The sequence below is a fragment of the Hemitrygon akajei genome, chromosome 22, assembly GCF_048418815.1.
Source record: "Hemitrygon akajei chromosome 22, sHemAka1.3, whole genome shotgun sequence".
Lineage (NCBI taxonomy): Eukaryota > Metazoa > Chordata > Chondrichthyes > Myliobatiformes > Dasyatidae > Hemitrygon > Hemitrygon akajei.
The window spans coordinates 32,809,819-32,836,076 of NC_133145.1; the positions used below are offsets into that span (position 1 = coordinate 32,809,819).

General features: G+C 39.8%; 1 protein-coding gene across 6 annotated transcripts in view; it reads right to left on the reverse strand.

The window, feature by feature from the left end:
* The window catches only part of LOC140714604 (myosin-10), a 174,143-nt gene that overhangs the window by 22,715 nt on the left and 125,170 nt on the right, over positions 1–26,258 (reverse strand). For all 6 annotated transcript variants that reach the window (XM_073025938.1, XM_073025936.1, XM_073025934.1 and 3 more), the window contains 13 exons: positions 25,001–25,109; positions 24,645–24,776; positions 23,184–23,390; positions 22,574–22,711; positions 21,972–22,095; positions 19,482–19,653; positions 17,887–18,099; positions 9,988–10,132; positions 9,431–9,637; positions 8,422–8,526; positions 6,424–6,576; positions 1,472–1,720; positions 910–1,122 (listed from right to left, as the gene is read on the reverse strand). In XM_073025938.1, the coding sequence (XP_072882039.1) occupies positions 910–1,122; positions 1,472–1,720; positions 6,424–6,576; positions 8,422–8,526; positions 9,431–9,637; positions 9,988–10,132; positions 17,887–18,099; positions 19,482–19,653; positions 21,972–22,095; positions 22,574–22,711; positions 23,184–23,390; positions 24,645–24,776; positions 25,001–25,109 (2,167 nt within the window). The remainder of the gene's footprint in view (positions 1–909; positions 1,123–1,471; positions 1,721–6,423; positions 6,577–8,421; positions 8,527–9,430; positions 9,638–9,987; positions 10,133–17,886; positions 18,100–19,481; positions 19,654–21,971; positions 22,096–22,573; positions 22,712–23,183; positions 23,391–24,644; positions 24,777–25,000; positions 25,110–26,258) is intronic.

Consider the following 26,258-nt stretch of genomic DNA (forward strand, 5'->3'; position numbering starts at 1 on the left):
CAAATTTCCATCACATCTATCTATACTAGCCTTTGAATTCATCCGTATCACACTAAAACCAGAGTATTTGAAACATTTTCCTACTTAATTTTAGAAGTACAATTACCTACCATCTAATATTCTTTCAGTACCTAACCTTAAACTTTACTATAATAATATGAAAATAAAAAAAAAATTTTAACCAGAGGTATTTTTATCTCATCAGGGTTGCGTCCTATACTGCAAGGGAACCACTTGTGGTTTCAACTTCAGACAAAGCAAAGATTAGAAAAATATCACATCTGTACAATCAAACTCAAATTGCACTCAGCAATAGGCAGAATGCCAACAACTAATTCACAATTAGTTTTAAAGTTTTAAGAAATACTAAAAATTAAATACCAATTATAATCCATTGAAATCTTTCTACTCTACTGAGAGAGAAAAACTAGGATAAGAGGATTAATCAAGTTATATTTATTCAGATGACTTCTATTGGAAAGGTCATTTTCTGTTTTTCATCTAGAATCTTCTGTTCCCCCAATGTAATTTGCTCGTTTAAAAAAATTTGATGCCCATGTCAAAATATTTGTGCTCAGCCTACTGCAATTCATACCATTTTAAAAAAACTATGAAATTGAAATAAAATAGTTCTACACCAAACTTAAAGGTAACCAACCATACAGAGAAGGCTTCGTTCCTCAGGTTTCATATAAAATCCTAATGGTGTATGGACAGGTGCAGCAACAAAATCACATGGAGATGACAAATAGTCTTGTGACAGGAAGCCCACATTCAGTCCATTTGGGATACAATACCATTTTAAAATCATTATAACCCAACTGCTGATGGTTGCACAAAATCACATTAAGGTTAGATAAATATACCCAAGTATTTGAATTAAGCATTAATGTGGTTGTGTCAACTTACATTCTTGCCCACATCATCCTTGGAACTCATTAAATCCTCCATTTCTGTACGGAGTTGCTTGTTGTGTCTCTCCAATTCTTCTTTAGCTTCAAGAGCCTCATCCAGTGCTCGGGTTAACAACAGGGTTTTGGTCTCCTTTTCTCTAGCTTCAGCCTCGGCTCGATCCCTTTCCTCGGCATTTCGTGCAGAAATATTCTTTTCCTCAGCCAACATCTGACCAACAAAGCAAAACTCACTTGAAATCACAATTTTGCATCTTAATTTTGCAATAATTTATAAAATTTAAATCAACTACAGAATATTTACAAATCCATGAAGTGTTCATTTTAATCTAGTTTTAATTCTCTTCAGCTCTTTCCAAATAGCATTTTCAACTGAATTATGATTCAGGCTGAGGCCAAGAATAGAAAAACCCATAAAGCTACACAGAGTCCAAAAGGAACATACTGTATATTTGAGTCTTTTAACCGGTACTGCAGATCCATAAAATTGTTAAATACGTTACAATAATTTTGGGGTTTAAAAAAGTCATTGGAGGCACACTCTAGTCAACCAAAAATACCTGATCAAATTTCTTCTGTTTTTTCTCAAGGTTGGAGACAATTTGACGTTGATGGTCAAGGTCCACCAACAGATCGTCAAGTTCCTGTTGTAGACGGTTTTTGGTTTTCTCCATTTTATCAAAGGCTACTGCTTTTTCTTCAAAGCGTTGAGTGATAGCTTCCACATCTTTCAGAAGTTTTCTTTTGGTCTCTTCTAGGCCATCTATCGTTGCCACATCTTCATCCACTTTCTTCTTTGCATCAACCAGCTGAAATTAAAAAGTTACATTGGTTTATGCAACTGGCATCTTTTTCTGGAATTCAAAGAAATACATTCGTTATGCCATGATTTTGGCTCTGAACTGCAAAGATGAGGCAATTACAAGAAAAATAAAAATTAAATAATACACTCTGATCCTTCCTTAACTCTGAGGATATGTTCCTCGGAGGTGGAGCGCTATGCAGAGTCGTTGAACCATTACTAGAGATGTGTGCCTGATTTAAAAAAAAATCAAACCAGAAATGATTATTTTATGTATAAACAATTTGTGGAATAACAAGCACACAAATAGGTCTATCACATACATCAGTGGAGCAGCAAAACAACATGGCACCAGCAGAGGAAAGCGAGTGGGCCAGCCTGCGGGTTCTCCTCCAAACACGAGGAAATCTGCAGATGCTGGAAATTCAAACAACACACTCAAAATGCTGGTGGAACACAGCAAGCCAGGCAGCATCTATAAGAAGCACTGTCGACGTTTCGGGTCAGGACGAAGGGTCTCGGCCTGAAACATCGACAATGCTTCTCCTTATAGAAGCTGCCTGGCCTGCTGTGTTCCACCAGCATTTTGTGTGGGTTCTCCTCCAACTTTGGTTTCTTCATGTAGGCATCGAGATTTGATGACCTTTTCTTAAATTTCCTCTCACGAAGCAGTTCACGGTAGCAGGAAATCATGTCGAGAACACCTCTGTCTTACTGCTTCACTCCCAGTCAGGGTCATTATCGATGAAATGGTCCATGATTTGTGTGATCATTGTGATGCTATGCTGAGGAGTTTTGTGGTGAGGTTTCCTGCTGGCATTTCCTCTTCTCCATCCGTGTCCTCAGATCCACCCAGGATGTGTAGCTCTGCCAATTCTCAAAGTTCTTCGTTAAGCCTCTCAACATGAGAATGGAGTAACTCTTCAACATCCCCTACTCCAGCTTCGCTGGCCAGTCAATGGTGTTTTGGATGACTGGTTCCGCCTAAAATCCTAGGACATCATTGCATTCTTCTGGTCTTAGCTTCCTCCACACACTGTTCATGCAGTTTGAAGTTACTTCATCCCAGGCTGCTCTGATATTGTCTATAGCTTTCGTGACATTGTAGTTTTTCCCGAAATTGCCTGCTGGATTGTTTGTCTTGACCTTTTGTTTCCTTTACAAGTTGCTTGAATGTGCAAAGGTAAAATTCGATATTACTCCTTGATCCAATGGTTGAAGCAATGAAGTGGTATTGGATGGAAGGTAAACCACTTCTACAGGAATGTAGGTCCAAAGAGTACCTAGATTCTCAGGGCATTATCAGGCACCAATAATGGTTTAGGTTCAAAATCTTGCTCCTCACAATAGTGCTTCACCGCTGGACAAAGGTGTGAAACAAATCAATTTTGGAAAACATCAATCATCACCCAGGTTGCCTTGTTAGATTTTCAAATCACTGGTAGACTTGACTTTAAATTACCTTTCTTACTCTTGGTTTCGCAGAATGATACACAATCATAGGTTTCAACTTAAAGTCACTTTTAGCATTGCCTCCTAGCAAGAGTTAACCGGTCCTTTGTAGTCTTGAAACCAGATGCAAGTTTCTCTTCTCAGGAGATGGAAGTACGAGAAGACATTCTTTTCCAGAATAGGCCCCTTTCATCCACATTCAAGACAAGCTCGGGAGGATAATCATCCCTTGCGATTATGGCTTTTAATGTTGCAGGAAAATCCTGGGCTGCCTTATTGTCTGCACTAGCTACTTCACCAGAGATACGTATGCTGTGGAAGTTACTGCACTGTTTAAATCTATCAAACCAACTTCTGCTGACTGTGAATGTTACTGACATATCTTCTTGAATATGACTGAAGATGTTTCTTGCCTTTTCCATTATCAGCTGGCTTAGGGGCATCTTTCATTGTGTTTGGTCATCCATTTGTACATGTTGTCTATTTTCCATTTTTTTCAGGTAAATGGCTCCTTAAATGAGTCACCTTCATTGATGAAACGGTTCAGAAAAAGAGAGATCTACAAAAAATATAGGCAGCATGGAGTAAATGAGGTACTCGAGGAATATAAAGAATGTAAAAAGAATCTTAAGAAAATTAGAAAAGCTAAAAGATATGAGGTTGCTTTGGCAAGTAAGGTGAGAATAAATCCGAAGTGTTTCTACAGTTATATTAATAGCAAAAGGATAGTGAGGGATAAAATTTGTCCCTTAGAGAATCAGAGTGGACAGCTATGTGTGGAGCTAAAAGAGATGGGGGAGATTTTGAACAATTTCTTTTCTTCGGTATTCACTAAGGAGAAGGATATTGAATTGTGTAAGGTAAGGGAAACAAGTAGGGTAGTTATGGAAACTATGATTAAAGAGGAAGTACTGGCACTTTTAAAGAATATAGAAGTGGATAAGTCTCCGGATCCTAACAGGATGTTCCCTAGGACCTTGAGGGAAGTTAGTTTAAAAATAGTAGGGGCTCTGACAGAAATACTTCAAATGTCATTAGAAACAGGGATGGTGCCGGAGGATTGGCATATTGCTCATGTGGTTCCATTTTTTAAAAAGGGTTCTAAGTGTAAACCTAGCAATTATCGGCATGTAAGATTGATGTCAGTGGTGGGTAAATTAATGGAAAGTATTCTTAGAGATGGTATATATAATTATCTGGATAGACAGGATCTGATTAGGAACAGTCAACATGGATTTGTGCGTGGAAGGTCACGTTTGACAAATCTTACTGAATTTTTTGTAGAGGTTACTGGGAAAGTTGACGAGGGTAAAGCAGTGGATGTTGTCTATATGGACTTCAGTAAGGCCTTTGACAAGGTTCCACATGGAAGGTTAGTTAGGAAGGTTTAATCGTTAGGTATTAATATTGAAGTAGTAAAATGGATTCAACAGTGGCTGGATGTGAGATGCCAGAGAATAGTGGTGGATAATTGTTTGTCAGGTTGGAAGCCGGTGACCAGGGGTCTGTACTGGGTCCAATGTTGTTTGTCATATACATTAATGACCTAGATGATGGGGTGGTAAATTGGATTAGTAAGTATGCAGATGATACTAAGATAGTTGGTGTTGTGGATAATGAAGTAGGTTTTCAAAGCTTGCAGAGAGATTTAGGCCAGTTAGAGGATTGGGCTGAAAGATGGCAGATGGAGTTTAATGCTGATAAGTGTGAGGTGCTACATTTTGGTAGGAATAATCCAAATAGGACATACATGGTAAATGGTACAGCATTGAAGAATGCAGTAGGACAGAGTTATCTAGGAATAGTTCCCTGAAGGTCGAATCTCATGTACATAGGGTGGTGAAGAAAGTTTTTGGTATGCTGGCCTTTATATATCAGAGCATTGAGTATAGGAATTGGGATGTAATGTTGAAATTGTACAAAGCATTGGTGAGGCCAAATTTGGAGTATTGGGTAGAGTTCTGGTCACCGAATTATAGGAAAGATGTCAACAAAATAGGGAGAGTACAGAGGAGATTTACTAGAATGTTACCTGGCTTTCAGCACCTAAGTTACAGAGAAAGGTTGAACAAGTTAGGTCTTCATTCTTTGGAGTGTAGAAGGTTGAGGGGGGACTTGATAGAGGTATTTAAAATTATGAGGGAGATAGATAGAGTTGACGTGGATAGGCTTTTTCCATTGAGAGTAGGGGAGATTCAAACAAGAGGACATGAGTTGAGAGTTAGGGGGCAAAAGTTTAGGGGCAACACGAGGGGGAACTTCTTTACTCACAGAGTGGTAGCTGTGTGGAACAAGCTTCCAGTAGAAGTGGTAGAGGAAGGTTCGATATTGTCATTTAAAGTAAAATTGGATAGGTTTATGGACAGGAAAGGAATGAAGGGCCGAGATGGCCTGTTTCCGTGCTGTAATTGTTATATGGTTATATGATAATTTTGAGGTTGTGGTTGCAGAAGCTTTTATCTTATCTACTTTTTATTAATAATTGTTCTGATTGTTGATGTCGCCAATTTCAAAGAGGTGTCTACATCAATCTGATGCTCACCAGCTTCCAAACACCGTATCACTTGCAGTTTCACATCCATGCTGATGCTTTTCCGAGACATCTTAGATGTACCACCCTCGCTGGAAGTTGCAGGCCACTTTCCAGACATGATCAGTGAAAACAATGGAATCAACTGGCAAGGGAGCAAGAACGCTTACACATGCGGGGAAGGCAGAGCATGAACTAATACGCGCTTGGCTGTGAGAGGCTCAGAGCGTATGCAAAGCGCCCTCATTGGCTGATTGAATGTTTACTGTAATGGTGGCTGATCCTGAGAAGTTTTAAGTGTTAGAATGAACTTTAGTCAATTTAGAAAAATTTCAATAAAGAATTGAACAACTGCAATGTAACAAAACAGCGCTATGCAGGTAACATTATACAGGGTCTGTGTATTTAAAAAGGTTATTTTGACTGTCAAATTGTATTTCCAATATTGTATTACTTCACAAAGTCAGTTGTACTTCCTGGAGACAAAGCAAAAGATCAAAAATTCTCAGTATTGTTTTCAGAATAATTTGCAGTCTGATACTCTATTCACTAAACAGGATGAAAAGTTTGTTAGCCTTCCTTTTTAAAGCATTTTGATTATTTTTATTTGAACTAGCATCAAAGCAGTTCCGGGCTTGTTTAATTCGTTAATAGACATTCATACAGAATCTACTGCCAAGGACCAGTAATCACTGCAGCAGTTCCCCCCAGAGGGTCCAAAAGCTAACCTGCATATGGAGAGCAGCCAACTGTTTCTCAAGGTTCTTCTTCATTTCTTCCTCTTCCTCCTGCTGCTCTTGGAGATTGTTCTTCTCTTCCTCCAGTTGTCGAATGCGACTGCTGAGGTTCAGTTTCTGCCGTGTCTCCTCTTGAAGCAGTTCCTATCAAGCACAATGCAAAGGTAGTTAAACATCTCATTGCCAAATTAGTGCAATAATTCAAATGAAAAAGGTGATTAGTGCATAGACACCAGTTGTGGCAAGCTTAGCCAAATTAAGAATTCTTTCCGCTATTTCTTTGACACTCACTTTTAAAAACCTACTTTTAAGGTAGATTAGACTCTCACTAGAAATCAGCCAGTGCAAATGAATCTGGTTCATTCCATCTAAACACTGCAATTTCATCCTTAACCCTCTGTTGGTTAACATACAATTACTCAATGCAAACCTTAACTGTATCCAGAGTACGAGCACAAGCCAATAGCTGCAGTAAAAACAAATTGCTGAAGATGCTCAGAAAACTGTTAATGTTTCCAATTGATGACATATCAAATTTGAAGTAAGGCCATTTACTCCAAATGTTAACTATCTCCTATACTATAATTGTATAATTTTATATAATTGTGTATTTCTGCAAACAATCACTCTTAAGCCATCAATTCTTTCAGTAAGGTCTGCGTTCAAGATTTAATAAGCAGAGCTTATAATAAGCACAGCAGTGTTCTCTGAGTAGGACAATTGGCATCAGGAAGTGTGCAAAAAGACCTATTTTTCACCCACCCCCCCAAATCGGACGGTGATCGAGATTTTAAAGGCAGAGCTTTGCAGCAGTCTCTGAGTTGAAGAGCAACCAATCAGCAAGAGAGATCATTAGGAAGGGTCAATAAAAAGGTTCAAACAGAGTGGATATTCCTTTGAGGGTGCCAATGTTTAGAGTGGCTTTGGCTCATTAGACTTGGGCAAGGTAAAATATCTTCTAAGTTACTCTTTCTGCTATAATTTGTTCATTCCTCATCTCTTAGGGCACAGTAGTTTAATGAGAATGGCATTGTTTTGTACTGTGTGGGGGACGTGGTAAGTCTCAGAGACCTCCAATCTCCCAGATAAACACATCTGCACCAGCTGCACCAAGCTACAACTCCTGAAAGGACATATTAAGCAGCTGGAGCTGCAGCCCGATGAGTTTCAAGTCATCTGGGAGAATGAGGTGGTGATGGACTGGAGCTACAGGGGGGGTAGTCACCCCAAGATTGCATCTTGGTTATGTACACAGCCTCAGAATAGAGGGGCATCCTTTTAGAATGGAGAGGAGGAATTTATTTAGCCAGAGGGTGGTGAATCTATGGAATTTGTTGCCACAGGCAGTTGTGGAGACCAAGTCTATGTATATTTAAGGCAGAGGTTGATAGATTCTTGATTGGTCAGGGTATGAAAGAACTTAGGGAGAAGGCAGGAAATTGAGGCCGAGGGTAAAATTGGATCAGCCATGATTAAATGGCAAAGCAGACTCAATGGGCCAAGTGGCCCAATTCTGCTCCCATATCTTGTGGTCTAATTCTGATGAGGACATCTGAAACATTAATGCCTTTTCTTTCTTCTTAGACATGACCTATTTCAGCACTTTGTTTTAATGAGACTGTCAGCATCAGTAGCTTCTGTTTGCACACTTTATGATACAATTTGCATTTGGATATTTTATTTTGATCAGGATAGGAAATCAAATAGGACCAGGCAAGAGACAGCTTGCTTCCCTGATGCAAGAATAAGGTTTCAGTTATGTGGTGCATTTAAGGTGACATCCAAAGATCATCGAAACATGTGCATAATCTTCTCAACAAATGGATCAGTTCATCATGAAAAAGCTGATTTTAAAGGGAAATAATGCAAGATTACCATTTATAATCATACATTTCTGTGTTATTATTCATAAATTATCTGAAGTGATCCACTTCCTTTCCACCCAACTAGAAAACTGCACTTTAAAAATTTAAGTGTCAATTCACGCACCTGTGCATCCTGGAGTGCTGATTCCAAATTGGCAGTATCCTTGGTCAGTTTAATTGCTTTTTTCTCAGCCTCCTCAAGAAGTCCTGATACATTTTCCAATTCATTCTAGTAAAGGGGAAGATAAATAGACAATGTTTACATCTTTGCAAAAGAAACCTTGTTTTATAGAATACTTGGCAACAAGTACAGGACTTCCTGTGCCTTAATATGGACCTTGTGCATTACAGCCTTCAGATAATAGGATGAAATATTTTTTTAAAGTTCAAGTTATTAAAAAAAATACTTCCTGAAGTTTTTGTTAGAGTTCTAAGTAGTTAACTGAATCTGGAATCAATTTAACATGAGTACACAGCAGATTCACTCCTAGCAAAACCAAGGTAGCCTCTCTAGAGTATTGCTCTTTGCTAATGACTTACATCCACTGTTCCCTCTGTGCGTGTGTGTGGCCATACAGTAATTGAAATTCTCCTGTGCACATAGCCTTTGTTGCCGTGTAGTTGGAATCAGACGAAGATAGAAAAAGTTTACGAAATGCAAAAGACTTTGCTATATTGTATATCATTATATCCTTCAATTAATAAAAAATGTTTTTTTTTTCAGTTTTTATTCTGAACGTTCATAGCATACATTACAAAAAATTAAATGCGGCCAGATTCCAGGCCATATAAAAATTTCCTGCTCAGCAAAGCTTGGTCCATTTAGCAGTTAAAACAAAAAAAGGAACTTTGTTTCTGCTATCTGCCATATGAGCATTCACTAGGGATGCAAAAAATTATATACAATATCAAAAGTAAGTACATGCCAATTGATGCAGATTGGCTAAAAAGGAAACATCTGTAATTACTGTCCTCCTAGAGTTTATAAAGGCCAGCAAAGTACTTGTTTTATTCAACATACACCATTGACATGAGGTCATAGGTCAAACACAAACCAATGAAATTCAAAGCACAGAAAATGAACCATTTATTGTGGTTCATTTGCTATACATTTTAGATCACTGTGTCATTACCTGAAGTTTGTATGCCTTATCAGAAAGTTCAGACTTTGTCTTTTCACTTTCTGCAAATTTAACTTGCAACTCCTGTGCTTGAGATTCGAACTTTTTTCTTCTGTGTTCAGATTCAGCCTTTGCTTGTTGCAAACTCTTAACTTCACCAGCCAACTCCTTGTTATCATTTTCCAAGCTCTGTTTGCTCTTCTCCAAGTTGGCTTTGTGCTGTTTATGAAGAAAATTTACAAGTTACTTATGCAAGATCTCACTTGTAGCCAAAGTTTAGGAGTTCACTTTTAATGAGCCTTGAACAATTAAACCTTTCTACTAAGGAGAATTTTATTCATGCAATAATTGAGCATCTCATAAAACCACATAATGCCACAGTCATATACATCATCTAAGGCCATTTATGACAAGCCCCAAGATTGCAACTGAAATTGAATTAAGTATTGTAAATGTGACATCTACCAAATGCTTTGTTGCATGCGCTGTGTAATGAGCCAAGCCCCTGTTCCCAGTGTTAAATTCTGTGAACACATTTCAAAGTACACTTTAAGTTCTGCAGTACTGACTCTCTTGGCTTGTTCAAGTTGTTCTGAGAGTTCCTCCAGGGCAGTGCCGTGCCTTTGGCGGATATCCTGAATTTGAACCTCGTGGGCCTTGCTCTCTTCTTCAATAGCTTTCTTCAGTTCAGCCACCTCCTGCTCACGTTTGGATCTGTCATTAGTTCAAGTGAGAGGCATGTCAGAATTTTTATTAAAAGAAAACATTGGACTGGCTTAGAAGCTCATGTTTAGTAAAATGAGAGGGGTGGATCTCATTGAAACCTATCAAATACTGGAAGTCCCAGATAGAGTGGATGCTCCCTATAATGGAGGGTGCAATAGTTCGATCGAAAACCAGTGTATTATGCCTAAACAATGGAGACTACAATGGGATGGAGGAAGGATTGTGCTAGTGTAGACTGGGAACACAGACTACATGGTGGGACAGTTGAGGAACAGTGGAAGACTTTCAAAGAGATTTTTCACGATGCTCAACAAAAGTATATTCCAGTCAAAAGGACAGCGAGGGTGGGGGAAAGTAAAGAAGGCATCAAACTAAAAGCTTGGGCATACAAAGTTGCCAATAGTGGGAAACTGGAAGACTGGGAAAACTTTAAAAAGCAATAAAGAACCATTAAGCAAGCAATAAAGGGAAACTAGATGATAAATATAAACTAGCACAGAATATAAAAATGGATAGTAAAAGATTTTATTATATAAAGCAGAAAAGCGTGGCTAAAGTGAATGTAGGTCCCTTGGAGGATAGGGGGATTGATATTGGGTAATGAGGAAATGACTGCAGCTTTGAATGACTGTTGTGTGTCGGTCTTCATGGTGGAGAACACGTTTAATAGGCTAAAGAGAGATGATATGGATGCGATGGGAGGTGAGGACCTTGATACAAAAGATATCATATGAGGTAGTGCTGAGTAAATTTGTGGGCCTGAAGATAGACAAGTCCCCTGGTCATGATGGAATGCATTCCAGGGTACTGAAAGAAATGGCAGAAGTTAAAGAGGAGGCTTTGGTGACAATTTACCAAAACTCCTTGGACTCTGGGCAGGTTCCAGCGGACTGGAAGACAGCGAATGTCACCCCACTGTTCAAAAATAGGATGCAGCAGAGAGCCAGTACCTGTAGACCAGTTAGTTTAACATCTGCAGCTAAGCTATCATTAGTGAGGCATCTGAAAAGAAATGGATCCATCAGGCAGATGCAGCATGTATTCAGCAAAGGCAGGTCCTGTTTGATGAAGTTCCTAGAGTCCTTTGAAGATACGACAAGTGCAGTGGATGATGGATGCTATTTACTTGGGTTTCCAGAAGGCATCGCATGAAAGACTTTTTCATAAGGTAACGATGCATAGAGTTGGGGGTGACGTATTAGCATGGATAGAGGATTGGTTGACTAATAGTAAGCAGAGAATTGGGATAAATAGGTGTTACTCCGGTTGGCAATCAGTGGTGAGTGGTGTGCCACAGGGGTTGGTGCTGGGCCTGCAGCTGTTCACAATACACATTAACGATCTGGAAGAGAGGACCGAGTGTCCTGTATCAACGTACGCTGATGATACTAAATTGAGTGGAAAACCAAATTGTACCGAAGAGACAGAGAGTCTGCAGAGAAGTATAGATAGGTTGAGTGGGTAAGGGTCTGGCAGATGGAGTACAATGTTGGTAAATGCAAGGTCATCCACTTTGGAAAGAAAACTGAAAGAGCAGGTTATTATTTAAATGATTTAAAAAAAAAAGCAACCTGTTGATGTGCAGAGAAACTTTGAGTGCTTGTGTACGAATCATAAAACGATGGTTTGCAGGTGCAGCAGGCTATCAAGAAGGCAAATGAAATGTTGGTCTTCAATGCTAGAGGGATTGAATTTAAGAGCAGGGAGGTTATGCTGCAACTATACAGGGTACTGGTGAGGCCGCACCTGGAGTACTGTGTGCAGTTCTGGTCTCCATACTTGAGGAAGGATATACTGGCTTTGGAGACAGTGCAGAGAAGGTTCAACAGGTTGATTCCAGAGATGGTGTTAATCTATGAGGAGAGATTGAGTCACCTGGGACTGTGCTCACTAGAATTCAGAAGAATCAAAGGAGATCTTATAGAAACATATCAAGTTATGAAAGGGATAGATAAGATAGCAGGAAATTTGTTTTCACTGGTAGGTGAGACTAGAACTAGGGGACATAGCCTCAAGATTCGAGGGAGTAGATCTGGGATGGAGCTGAGGAGGAGCTGCTTTTCCCCGGAGTGGTGAACCTGTGGAATTCTCTGCCCCATGAAGCAGTGGAGGCTACCTCAGTAATTATATTTATGACAAGGTCAGATAGAGTTTTGCACAGTAGGGGAATTAAGGATTATGGGGAAAAGGCAGGCTAGGTGGAGACGAGTCCATGGCCAGATCCGCCATGATTTTTTTGAATGGCGGAGCAGGCTCGATGGGCCTGATGGTCCACTTCTCCTGTCCTTATGGTGGGGGAAGTCTAGGACCAGAGGGCACAGCCTGAGAATAGAAGGACATCTCTTTAGAACAGAGATGAGGAGGAATTTCTTTAGTGGTGAATCTGTGGAATTCATTGCGGTAGACAGCTATGGAAGCCAAGTCATTGGGTATATTCAACGTGAGGGCTGATAGCTCTTGATTAGTAAGAGAGTCAAGGGTTAATTGGAAAAAGCAAGAAAATGGGGTTGAGAGGGATAATAAATAAGCCATGATGGAATGGTGGAGCAGACTTGATGGGCCAAATGGACTAATTCTGCTCTCACGTCTTAAGACATTATCAAGAGAACAGCACATTGCACAGGAAGGGTCCAGGTTTGAAGAGGAATGGGCAGGAGGAGATTGGACTTGGCTTGGACAAGCCTCAATTATATCATGAAGCTTTACCTTAATTTTAAATTTAGTGAGGCAGTACAGTAACAGGCCCTGCTGGCCCAACGAGCCTGACCAAGTAACCCACGTCTTTCGAATGTGGAGGGAACCGGAGCACCCGCACGAAACCCCCCCCCCACCCGTGGTCACAGAGAGAACCTACAGGCAGCAGCGGAAATTGAATCCCGGCCACTGTTGCAGTAATAATGTTACGTTAACCGCTAAACTACCATGCTGCTCCTAATAACCGGTAATAAACAGGCAATTTCAATGAGACCAGAAGGACATCGACACTCAGAACTTCCATGCAAGTCCTAATCTTCGAGAACAGGAAATATGTCAAAGAAAAATAGTGTCAACTGCATCAACAAAGCAAGATTTTTTAAAAAGTCTGAAATGTAATGTATAACTGGTCGTATTTATGGAGATAATCATATAACCATAAAACCATATAACAATTACAGCACAGAAACAGGCCATCTCGGCCCTTCTAGTCCGTGCCAAACGCTTACTCTCACCTAGTCCCACCTACCTGCACTCAGCCCATAACCCTCCATTCCTTTCCTGTCTATATACCCATCCAATTTTTTTTTTAAATGACAATATTGAATCTGCCTCTACCACTTCTACTGGAAGCTCGTTCCACACAGCTACCACTCTGAGTAAAGAAGTTCCCCCTTGTGTTACCCCTAAACTCTCAACTCATGTCCTCTTGTTTGAATCAATCCTACTCTCAATGGAAAAAGCCTATCCACGTCAACTCTATCTATCCCCCTCAATTTTAAATGCCTCTATTAAGTCCCCCCTCAACCTTCTACGCTCCAAAGAATAAAGACCTAACTTGTTCAACCTTTCTCTGTAACTTAGGTGCTGAAACCCAGGTAACATTCTAGTAAATCTCCTCTGTACTCTCTATTTTGTTGACATCTTTCCTGTAATTTGGTGACCAGAACTGTGCACAATACTCCAAATTTGGCCTCACCAATGCCTTGTACAATTTCAACATTACACTCTAACTCCTATACTCAGATTTATAAAGGCCAGCATACCAAAAGCTTTCTTCACCACCGTATCCACATGAGATTCCACCTTCAGGGAACTATGCACCATTATTCCTAGATCACTCTGTTCTACTGCATTCCGCAATGCCCTACCATTTACCATGTATGTCCTATTTTGATTATTCCTACCAAAATATAGCACCTCACACTTATCAGCATTAAACTCCATCTGCCATCTTTCAGCCCACTCTTCTAACTGGCCTAAATCTCTCTGCAAGCTTTGAAAACCTACTTCATTATCCACAACATCAACTATCTTAGTATCATCTGCATACTTAATACAAAAAATAAGATACAAAAATAAAATCGGATGTGACGGTATTTCAGTGGAATAAAGGAAACTACAATGGCATGGTGGGGGGGGGGGGAACTGGCTGAAGTTGACTGAAAAGGGACATTTGCAGGAAAAATAGAAGAGCAGCAATTGCTGGAGTTTCTGTGAAAAATGAGGGAAGTGCAAGGCAGATATATTTCAAATGAGAAGAAATTTTCAAAGGGAAGGAGGACACTACCATGGCTGACAAGTGAAGTCAGAGCAAACATAAAAGCAAAAGAGAGGGCATACAAGGAAGCCAGAGCTAGTGGGACAGAGGACTGGGGAGCTTTTAAAAACTTGCAAGAGGAAACTAAGGTGGTCATTCGGAAGGAAAAGATGAATTATGAGAGGAAGCTAGTGACTGATATCAAAGATGATACAAAAAGCTTTTTTAAATATATAAAGGGTGAAAGAGTCTAGGGTAGATATAGGACCAATACAAAATGACGCTGAAGATATTGTAATGAGAGATGCAGAGATGGCAGAGGAACTGAAAGCGTATTTTGCATCAGTCTTCACAGTGGAAGACATCTCCAGTATACCGGATGCTCAAGAGTGTCAGTGAAGTGAAGCTTGTGCAGTGAAAATTACGACTGAGAAGGTGCTCAGGAAGTTTAATGGTCTGAAGGTGGATAAATCTCCTGGAACTGATGGAATGCACCCTTGGGTCCTGAAGGAAGTAGCTGGAGAGATTGTGGAGGCATTAACGATAGTCTTTAAAGAATCAATAGATTCTGGCATTGTACTGGATGGCTGAAAAATTGCAAATGTTACTCCGCTACTTAAGAAGGGTGGGAGGCAGCAGAAAGGAAACTATAGACCTGTTAGCCTGACATCAGTGGTCAGGAAGTTGTTGGAATTGACTGTTAGAGATGAGATTACGTAGTACCAGAGGCACATGACAAGATAGACTAAAGCCAGCATGGTTTCCTGAAAGGAAAAATGGCCTGACAAATCTACTGCAATTCTTTGAGAAAATTACAACCAGGGTAGACAAAGGAGATGCAGTAGACGTGGTGTATTTGGATTTTCAGAAGGCCTTTGACAAGGTGCCGCACATGAGGCTGCTTAGCAAAATAAAGCATATGGAATTGTAGGGAAGTTACTAGATGGGTGGAGCATTGGCTGATCGGCAGAAAACAGAGTGGGAATAAAGGGATCCTATTCGGGCTGGCTGCCGGTTACCAGTGGAGTTCCACAGGAGTCGGTGTTGGGACAGCTGCTTTTTACGATGTATGTCAATGATTTGGACTACGTTATTAATGGATTTGTGGCTAAATTTGCCGATGATACAAAGACAGGTGGAGGAGCGGGTAGAATTGAGGAAACAGAGACCCTGCAGACAGACTTAGATAGTTTAGGGGAATGGGCAAAGAAGTGGCAAATAAAATACAACGTTGGGAAGTGTACGGTCATGCACTTTGGTGGAAGAACAGGCAGACTATTATTTAGATGGGGAGAGAATTCAAAATGCAGAGATGCAAAGAGACTTGGGAGTCCTGGTGCAAGATACCTGAAAGGTTAACCTCCAAGTTGAGTCGGTTGTGAAGGCAGCAAATGCAATATTGGCATTCATTTCTAGAGGCATAGAATATAAGAGCAGGGATGTGATGTTGAGGCTCTATAAGGCACTTGTGAGACCACATGGAGTATTGTGTACAGTTTTGGGCTCCTATTTTAGAAAGGATATAGTGACATTGGAGAGGGTTCAGAAAAGATTCAAGAGAATTACTCCAGGAATGAAATGGTTATTGTATGAGGAATGTCTGGCAGCTCTTGGGCTGTATTCCCTGGAGTTCAGGAGAATGAAGGGGAATCTCATAGAAACATTCTGAATGTTAAAAAGCCTGAACAGATTAGATACTTCAAAGCTATTTCCCATGGTTGGGGATTCTAGGACAAGAGGGCACGACTTCAGGATTGAAGAATGCCCTTTAAGAACTGAAATGCAGAGAAATTACTTTAATCAGAGGGTGATATACCTGTGGAATATGTTGCTACGAGTGGCTATGGAGGCCAAGTCATTGGGTGTATTTTTTTTATAAACTTTTTTTTTATTGTGTTTTCAAGTAGTTACAGAATAAAAGTGTATGAAAAAGAAAATGTATGTTACCCATCCCCCCTCCCCTTAACCCCTCCCCCTAACATCCCTATAGAAAAAAAAGAAAGAAAAAAAAAGGAATGCCTGGATATTGGAAGATCCCCACATGCTCCATGGAGTTTGTAGTAACTATAGTATATATATTTATTTCTTTCCCCAAGTAACCAATTATTTCATCTTCGGAGCACCTATATATTTAATCCTATCTTTTGTAAATAAGGGCGCCAAATTTTCAAAAATGTTTCATATTTATCTCTTAAATTATAAGTAATTTTTTCAAGTGCAATACAGCCATAAATTTCTTTCTTCCAACGATCTATACTTAAATATGTATCCGATTTCCAAGTAACTGCAATAGCCTTTTTGGCTACTGCCAATGCAATTTTTATAAATTCTTTCTGATATTTATTCAATTTGGATATCGGTTTTATCCCTTCAATATCACCTAGTAAAATTAATATTGGATTATGTGGAAGTTGTATTCCAATAATTTGTTCCATCATTGAGTGTATTTAAAGCAGAGATAGATAGGGTCTTGATTAGCCAGGGCATCAAAGGGTATGGGGTGAAAGCAGGGGAGTTGGGATGACTGGAAGAATTTGACAGCCCATGATTGAATGGCAGAGCAGACTCGATGGGCTGAATGGCCTACTTCTGCTCCTTTATCTTATCGTCTTATAGAACGGGCTGGTGGGGTTTCTCCGAGAGCCAGAGACTTTGTGGGCCAAGTCACCTTCCATGCTGTGAAAAAGATGGGGATATTGCCAAAACTGTGGATATAGAGCAAGGTCCAGAGGTCCCATCAGTGAGTGGAGGTTGATGATAGCTGCTCGCTGGACCAAATATTGGGCAGCCCGCTCGTGCCCTAGACAAGACAGGAGCAGTGAGATTGCCCAGCTTTTAGGCATCAGTGCCACGTGAATGCCTACTAAATGCCATTATCCTCATGACGAATGACGAGGACAGCAAGAAGCTGGCTCTCAATACGACCCAAAAAAGTACAAAATGATTTTAAGTACCTATGATTGATGTTGCTTCATGCACATAAATATGCTGTCTTTTGAAATTTATAACTGTTAAGGGACTACACTTTTCCTACAATTTTATACATCACATCTGCTGCTTAGCTGAAATCTTGAGGTGTTATGATGAAGGGGGCGCCCTTTCAAAACAGATGTGGAGAAATTTCTTTAGCCAAAGGGTGGTGAACTTGAGGAATTTGTTGCCACATGCAGCTGTGGAGGCCAGGTCATTGGGTGTATTTATGGCAGAGATTGATAGGTTCTTGATTGGACATGGCATCAAAGGTTATGGGGAGAAGGCCAGAACTGGGGTTGAGGAGGAGATAGAGAAAAACATTCAGCCATGATTGAATGGCGGAGCAGACTCCATGGGCTAGATAGTTTAATTCTCCTATATCTTATGGTCTTATGATCCAAACTCAGTCAATAATTTTGCTTTGATTACACTAATGCTGTTCAGCTACCTGAAATGTAATCTTTTCTTGTGTTGTAGACAGATTAATGGATATTTCATTTTAAAAAAATGACTGAATTACGGTTTTCAAAATTACCTCAGTTCTTGTTGAGCTGCTGTGGTGTCCAAAGTATCCTCCAGTTCAGTCTTCAAAGCTTCTAGCTCCTCACTTAAGTCTCTCTTCTGCTTATCCGCCTTGTTGCGGGCACCTTTCTCCGATTCCAGGTCTTCCTGCAGCTCAGAAATCTGTACCTGCAGCTCCCGGATTAGTTTGAGAGCATTATTTTTCTGAACAGTTTCCTCATCACCTCTGAAAGAAAACCATAGATTGAAGACAATATCCATCACAGCAATCACTGTGCTTCCACCAATTAATACATTTTCCAAAGATTTAAACTGAGAAGAATTCAAGTCCACACTATAACCATCATTCAAATTCAGACATTGTTTGCAGAGTTCAACAGGCCACTTTCCCCATGCAGATTGAATCCATTGTGCAAACAAAATATTTAATAACAGTCACAGCAACACAGGATGCCCAACTGTGAGCAGGCAGGTTAGCCCCTTGAACCACTGACACATGGACAATTTCTGATCTGCAGCCGTATACTTGCTTTGTTCTAATGTTCAACAATACTTTTGATCTAAAAGAAATCTCAGCCTTGGATTAAAATTACAAATTAATTTGGTATCTCCCATTTGTGGAAGCTTCAAGCACCACACTTTACCCATAAAGACTTTCCATATCGGCTAGCTTTAGGTTTTAATTATCACCCTAATTCTGCACTTCAAATGGAGTAGAAATACTCTTCAATATTTCCCCTGGGATGCTGGAAAACTTGGATCAAGACACCATTTAAACCAATTTTACACAGATTACAATCATTCCTGAAGACAAAAATTTAAACTGCTAGAACCAGATTATGACCCCAAGGCTCAAACCTGATTCAACTAACAGGATAGTGGTAGCTTCTCTAAGCTAATGTAAGCAGTTCCAAGAAAAGCTGTTCAGTGTCTAATCCGAAGAGGCCTATTCGATTAACATTTTAACTAATACAATGAAGATGCCACTTAGTACTTGGGCACATTTACAAGATATAGTACAGGTACTTCAACAGCAACTCCCAAATCTATGATGCAGTACTACAATGTCTTTATGTCAGCTATACCAGATGAAGATGGCAACTCTCTATCACCTTTTCAAGGGTAAATAATAATGGTCCATAAACATCACTCCTCCAAGAGTGTAAACTTGACACAGTTTTGAGGCTTGCATGCTTCAATGAACCCCCAAAGAGCTAATGTGGCTGGAGTCAGGGCTTTATCCTTTGGCTCTTGGTAGGGTTATCCATGCCAAACAAGTAAAAAGGGTAGAGGACAGACTAAGACCAGTTCACCAGCCCTCCCAGCGATTCAGTTCAGGGTTAACAACCTTGACTGGTAGAACAAAATTGTTACGGAAACAGCAATGAAGATACCTTCTACATCTGTGGGTGATGGTATTCCTGAGTCTCCATCTGGGATTTGCATCACTGACAGTGAAAACCAAGAGGAAGCTACTGACATGGTGAATGAAGCCCTGAACACCGTCGGAGATGGTGTTGCCCAAAATGCCAGCAGCGAAACAGGCAGCAAGTACAAATGCCACTGCATCTACACCACAGTGAGAACCGAGTTTTTAATGTGTCTGACCTGGCCAGGGCAGCCTGCAACTCCTCTTCTTTCTTTGCCAATTGTATCTTCAACTCCTCAATCTGCTGCTGCAACTCAGCAATCTGATCTTGCAAGTCAGTAGTTTCACCATCCAGTTTCCTCTTTGATTTTTCCAGTTCTTGCCTGGTTTTCTCTTCTTTCTTCAAACGTTCTACACAGAATAATTAGAGCATTATTGAAGAATATTCATAAATATTTTCTTCTCCCCCCATTATGAAGGCTCTGTCTGTCAGAATTCAAAGAAAGAATCTTGACCCACTGCCATCAACCACATATCACAAACTAAGTCATTCATAATTTATGCTTTTCTGAAGCCACGATACTCCAACGTACAGGAAATAACAGGACATTTAGTCTGCCTATATTGGTGCAGCCAAGGTGGACAGAACAGATTTAAATTAAATTACTAGATTTTTACTGCTAACTATCTAGCTTTTCTCTGGAAGTTGCTACAAGCAACTAGCATTTGCAGAACAAGTATTTTTTGTAAGAAAAAAAAAGGTCAGATTTACAAAGAGATAGGCAGCTGCTCAAAGCAAAAAATACTGTCTCCTCATGAAACGTGCCTCGAGACCAAACAGTAGGGAATGCCACGGCAGAAGTTTCAGAAAACTTTTTGGGATTGTTCCAACGAATGCAAGAGTTACAACCCATATTCCAGTGTAACAACTGAGCAAGGAAAGATTCAAGAAAACTATGCTTTGTTACAATTTTTACAATCATTTTAAAAAAAAGGCGGGTACAAGCCAAGTTGTAGGATTCAGAAGCATTTTAACCATCCCATTCATAACCTTTTTTGAAGGGATGACCGTTTCCCTAGGATATACCCATCTCCAGCATGCACTGAAGAAACTACTGTGGGTTGTCTTCTTCAGCTACTCCTAAGTGAGGCACTGGCTTACGCAGTGAATTTAAGGGGCGATAACATTCTCGCAGTCTACACCTGCATAGGATGGGTGAAACCCATGGGTCCACATGATTGTTGAATGATTTTTATTACCAAAATTACTGGTTTTATTTTGGATAACCAGTTTTATTTTACAACTAACTGAAATTCGCAGCCTGCTTTGCAAGGTTTTGAACTCATGGCCCCAAATCATTAGCTTGTGTCTCAAGATTGTTAATTCAGTAACATACAACGTAACCGTTTCCCCTTTGGGACCCGATGGGTCACATCTGAAATTTGTTAATACTTCTATTTCAACTGTGCTTTGATTTATCAGATTCAAAAGTTTTCATTTTAATCACATCAGAAGCATCCACTTCTGGCTGTATCTTGTGCACCATAACTACAACTGAATTTCATTCCTCGGTAAACTGAGTACCGTAGATTCCGGATTATAAGCCGCTACTTTTTTCCCACATTTTGAACAGCTTTGAACTCTGCGGCCTTTAATCCGAAGCGGCTAATACATGGTTTTTTTTCATGCCGCCTCGTAAACATTTTGCCTCGTAACAGTAGACCAATAAAATTGATGAGTAGTTCACAGAGGTCCAATGAAATTGTACGATAAATCAAGCGCACTTTCACAATTAAATTATTGTAAATCAGTCATTTGTACTCACCCTCATCAACATGGAAAATACTCGAAGAAAAGCAAGACCCGAGCTAGTCAGACCCGATTAGACCCGATCGCATTACGCAAGCGCGTCAGACCCGATTAGACCCGATCGCGTTACGCAAGCGCGTCAGACCCGATTAGACCCGATCGCGTTACGCAAGCGCGTCAGACCCGATTAGTCCCGATCGCGTTACGCAAGCGCGTCAGACCCGAGCGAAAACGCTGCTTTTAAGTTAAAGGCTCGCAGTATATATATTTTTACCAGTCGCTAGGAGATATTGGAATGTTGTTCGTGCTGTTCAGTAAAAAAGTATATGCAACGTAATTTGTGTTACCGATACGTATGTATATTTAAAAGTAGCGGTGCGGCCTAAAATCCGGTGCGGCCTTTACAATTAAAAAATTGATTTTATTTCTAAAATTAGAGCCAGCGGCTTTTAATCAGGTGCGCTCTGTAGTCCGGAATCTACGGTAAATCAGAAGCAGGTCAGGAATGATTTGGGACCACTGCTGCCTTACAATAGACAGTTGGTGCAGGAGTAGGCCATTCGGCTCTTCGAGCCAGCACCGCCATTCACTGTGATCATGGCTGATCATACACAATCAGTACCCCGTTCCTGCCCTCTCCCCATATCCCTTGACTCCGCTATCTATAAGAGCTCTATCTAACTCTCTCTTGAATGCATCCAGAGACTTGGCCTCCACTGCCTTCTGAGGCAAAGCATTCCACATATCCACCATTCTCTGGGTGAAAAAGTTTTCCCGCATCTCTGTTCTAAATGGCCTACCCCTTATTCTTAAACTGTGGCCTCTAGTTCTGGACTCACCCATCAGCGAGAACATGCTTCCTGCCTCCAGTGTGTCCAATCCCTTAATAATCTTATATGTTTCAATCAGATCCCCTTACCTTCCAGGTCTGTAATCATCATCTCCTGCTTGTTCTTCACTTTACTCAGATTCTTTGCTTTTTCCTCCTCTTCTGCTAGTTGTGACGCAAACTCGGAAAGTCTGTCTTCAAACAATTTTTTCTCCTTTCACATTAAGAAAAAGCCATGTTTTAAATTGATCATTTGTCAAATTTAACGATTTGATACTTTCCAAAGCCAACTACTTTCCCAACAACTTTATTAACTATTAGTGAAAGTTAAGGGAACACAAATCATTAATAATCCAGCTCAGAATGGAAATTCATCTAAACCAGAACGAAGCAACATCCTTTAATAAAATGCTAAAATCCCATCACAAAACCAATTTCAATAGCCTCATCATAATTTTCGGTAATTTGTCTTCTAAGCAATACATAGTAAAAACTAAAACATCTTTCACTATGGCAAGATTAAAAATGAATGAACAGTAAAAATTTAAACTACTAGAAATATGAAATACAAATTAAATGCAGTTCAATAGACAGAACATTTTTCTGATCATTTAAAGTGCAATTATTATCAATTAAGTTTTTTTTCCCCTAGTTTAAAAATTACTTTGTATTTTGCCTATGTTGCAACTCACTTTGTTTAATTTAGTATTCTGGTCTTCCAACATCAAGATTTCTTCTTCTACTTTCTTGATCTTAGCCTCTGCTGTTACTTTCTCAAGCTGAAGTTTCTGCCGAGCTCCCTCCTCTTCATCAAGTTGCTCTTCTAGATCCTGGTAAGAAAGTCATCAAACAATAACTTCAGACTTGTGCACGTAATGGCTTCACCTCAACTGACCTAGAAGCCCAACAATAAAGTTGTGCTGAAGATCACATCCGTAGAAGTGAATACAAGTGAGAATTATTTAAAATCTACTTTGAGAAATGTTTGTTCTCCAAATTAGGGAGATGGCAGAAGAACTTTAAGCATGGTATAGTTTTATACTTCAACTTTTGAAGGAATTTGTAGATTCAGTGAAAATATATTCTGAAACCCAATGGTTTAAAAACAGGACTCAAAACTGACAGATCAACAAAATTGCCCGTACAAGCACTTCCAATTCATGAACAATTAGGAACCTCACATCGAACCTGGACATAAATCCAGATCCAAACAATAAAATTAGTTTATAATGAATACCCTGTATCGACTCTCCTATAATAATTTTCAAAATAAAAAATTAAAGCTATCAACAGTGCACACACCTGAATATGCTGTTGCATTTTCTTCTTTTCATTCTGCAATTGCTGGTTTCTTTCTTCTTCCTCCTCTACTCTTGCCTCCAAGTCATGCAAGATTTCTTCCAGTTCTTGCTTTTTATGAGCCAGACGTGCACGCATTTCCTCAGCTTCTGCAAAGAGCTCAGTCTCTGCTTGCAACTGCTCAGCCAGAATATTCTTTTCCTCAATTATCTAGGTAAAGCATTCATCACATGTCATTAATTATACTGAGTGACAAATTACACTTACAAAACCCTTCACACCAAGATGGGCAGCTCAAATGAAAATACACCTCTACATCAGAGCTTCTGCCCAACTAAATCAACTACGGAAGTTATACTGTGCTGCAGACAAACCTAAACAGTTGTGTTGTATAAAGTTTCCGCATGCAACCAACTTCACAAGTGCAATGGTTCATCATCGATCTACCCATCACAATTTTCTCAATGGCAAACAGAATGATTATAAGCTTTGTTAAATGATCCAAATCCACCCCTCCTAAAAAAAAAAGTTTTGTTTCTACCCTAACTCTTTTTACTCGCCCGATCTCTCCTACATATCCCATAGATTTTATAATACAGAACAAAGCATGGAAATTATTAGCAAATGGATTCAATGCTTTGACTTTTCACTCAAGTCGAATATAAACAGCCTGTGAGCAGAATTAAAAATCGTTAAACTTTCGGTGACAAGTCACTGAAGTGTGCCTTGCCACCGAATGCCAGTCACAATAGGTACAACATAGAAAGAGGCCATGCAGCCCAACTTGACCATACTGGCTCGATACAAGAGTTAGTCCCACCTCAGCCTGGCAAATATTTCACTTACCTATTCAGCTTTTACACCCCCAGCACAACCTTTGACAGCATTCCAATCCCAAACAACTCAGCATGCAATATTGCATGCCATTTTTGTCAATTTGGCAATCACACTTACACCCCCTAGTTCTTGAACCTTCTACCATTGGGGTTAGTATCTTAACATCTACTGTACATATCCGTTCAATCCTTTCAAAATCATCTCTGTCCAAAGACAAGAACAGTTTCTCCAGTCCATCTACAAAACTGAAATCCCAAGGATCTTTTTGGTTACTCTCATCAGCAAGTCTGAACCACTTCTCTAAAATATGAACTAAGAACTGGAAAGTACTCCAGTTTTAAGCTGCACTCTCTTGCAATTCTATCACCTTTGGGATTTTTAACCCTTGCCTCTACTTTCAAAGCCCAGGTTCTAATAAACTTCCCACAAGGCCCAGCTTCTACCAAAATTGTTACACTGCCACTTTCAACAAGCTATGCAAATATACTCCCAGAACTTACTATTCTCTTGGAATTAGTTCCTCTAACTCGTGTTACTTCTGGGGGAAAAAATACATTTTAGATGTTTAGGTCACATTACAACTTGGAAGTACTTGGCATGCAACTTTATGTTGATGACGCTACACACCTGCTGATGCTTTCTTGCCATAGCAGTAAGATCTGCTTCCACCTTTATATGCTTCGCTTTCACCTTTAACAGCTCATCCTCCTTTGAAAGCAATTCTTCCTCCTGACGGGTTACCTGCAACAGTGGCTTAACCTACAAAACAAAATGGAGATAGCTCGCTAACACAAAAATGCTTCAGTTTGTACTTTGTCTTTGGAAAAGTCATCATTTTGAATAAAAAAACAACGATCCTGAGTGTATCAAATACATATTCAAAGATCCTGAACTTTATTCTCTTAGAGCAAGTCACTAACATCTGCAAGTATGGGTGATCTATTTTTTTTACTTTTTCTATGGAGATAAGGTGCAAATCCAACCTTTGTGAAGAGTCGCCACCACTGCCAGTGTCTGAGCTTTAGGTAAGCAGCACAGTTCCTTTGCAAGACCTTCAGTGCACTCAACTGTTGTTGCTTTTTTAAGAATGCCCTGTAAAGAAAAGAGCATTAGGGATTAAAGTAATTTGGTTGTCAATAGCATAAAAGGCATACAGCACGGCTTGTCTATCCAAGTCCAGGCTGATCAGCAAGCTCCCTCCGACACTATCTGCAATGTTGCATATCATAGATTCAGTTCCCCCCCCCCCCCCCCAATTTCTGCAGCTTCACGGTGAAAAGGGAAGGTAGGAGTACAAACTTCATTAAAAAGGGCATCATTTCAAGAATTTTTGATTATGACGCATAAATATATCGGTGAAGTTTCGAGTATTCAACTCCCTTTCTGCCCCAGACTTTTTGTCTTGGGAGACACACTTGGGTTACTTGGGGATAAACACTCTCAAAATTAGATCCAGACAAGTATGATGGTAGGAAGACAAATTATACTTAGGTGTTGGAGGAACTTGGGGGGGGGGACCATCATTTCAGGAGTGGGCCACAGAAATAGCCAAAGTGGCAGCTTTTGAATGCAAGTCTTACAAACAGTTTGATAGATTGGACATGTATACACAAAAATGGGGCAAATATTTAGGTTTCCTGGGGGGGGCAGGGGGAATGGTGAAGCATATTGCTGAATGGCAGTCTTTTATGTTATTTGAGGTCTAAGTAGACACACATGGTTATTATATTGATATTTATTTCTTCCATGTTTTTATTTTATGGATAATTTTATGTTTTGTAAGCTACGATTTGCATAATTTCAACACTGACTCAAGGGTTCAGGGAAAATTTGTAGAAGAATTCTATAAAATTTAATTAAGGGCATCATTTTGTAAATTTCAGCTTCAATACACAGAACAGCTTATCTAAAAAAGTTAACAAGCACAAAACTAAATCCTTCAACTTCATGAAAGTGTGTAGCTTAAGCTTTAGAAAGGTTGAATACACAGCAACGTGGATCATCCAATAATTGATGCCGAATTGCAACTAAAAGTGCAGCATTTACAGTATTGCTTTCTAATAAACGCCCAATGACATGTGCTGAAAGCCTAACAAATTCTGGACAGTTTTCAGTGATATTTTTGTACTGTTTAATGAAACCCTTGAAAACCCGACACATTATTGAAGCTGTTCTTATGATCTACTTGTCCCCTTGCATAACAAGCTCTTGTGCACGACACTCTTAAAAACCTTGGAGCAT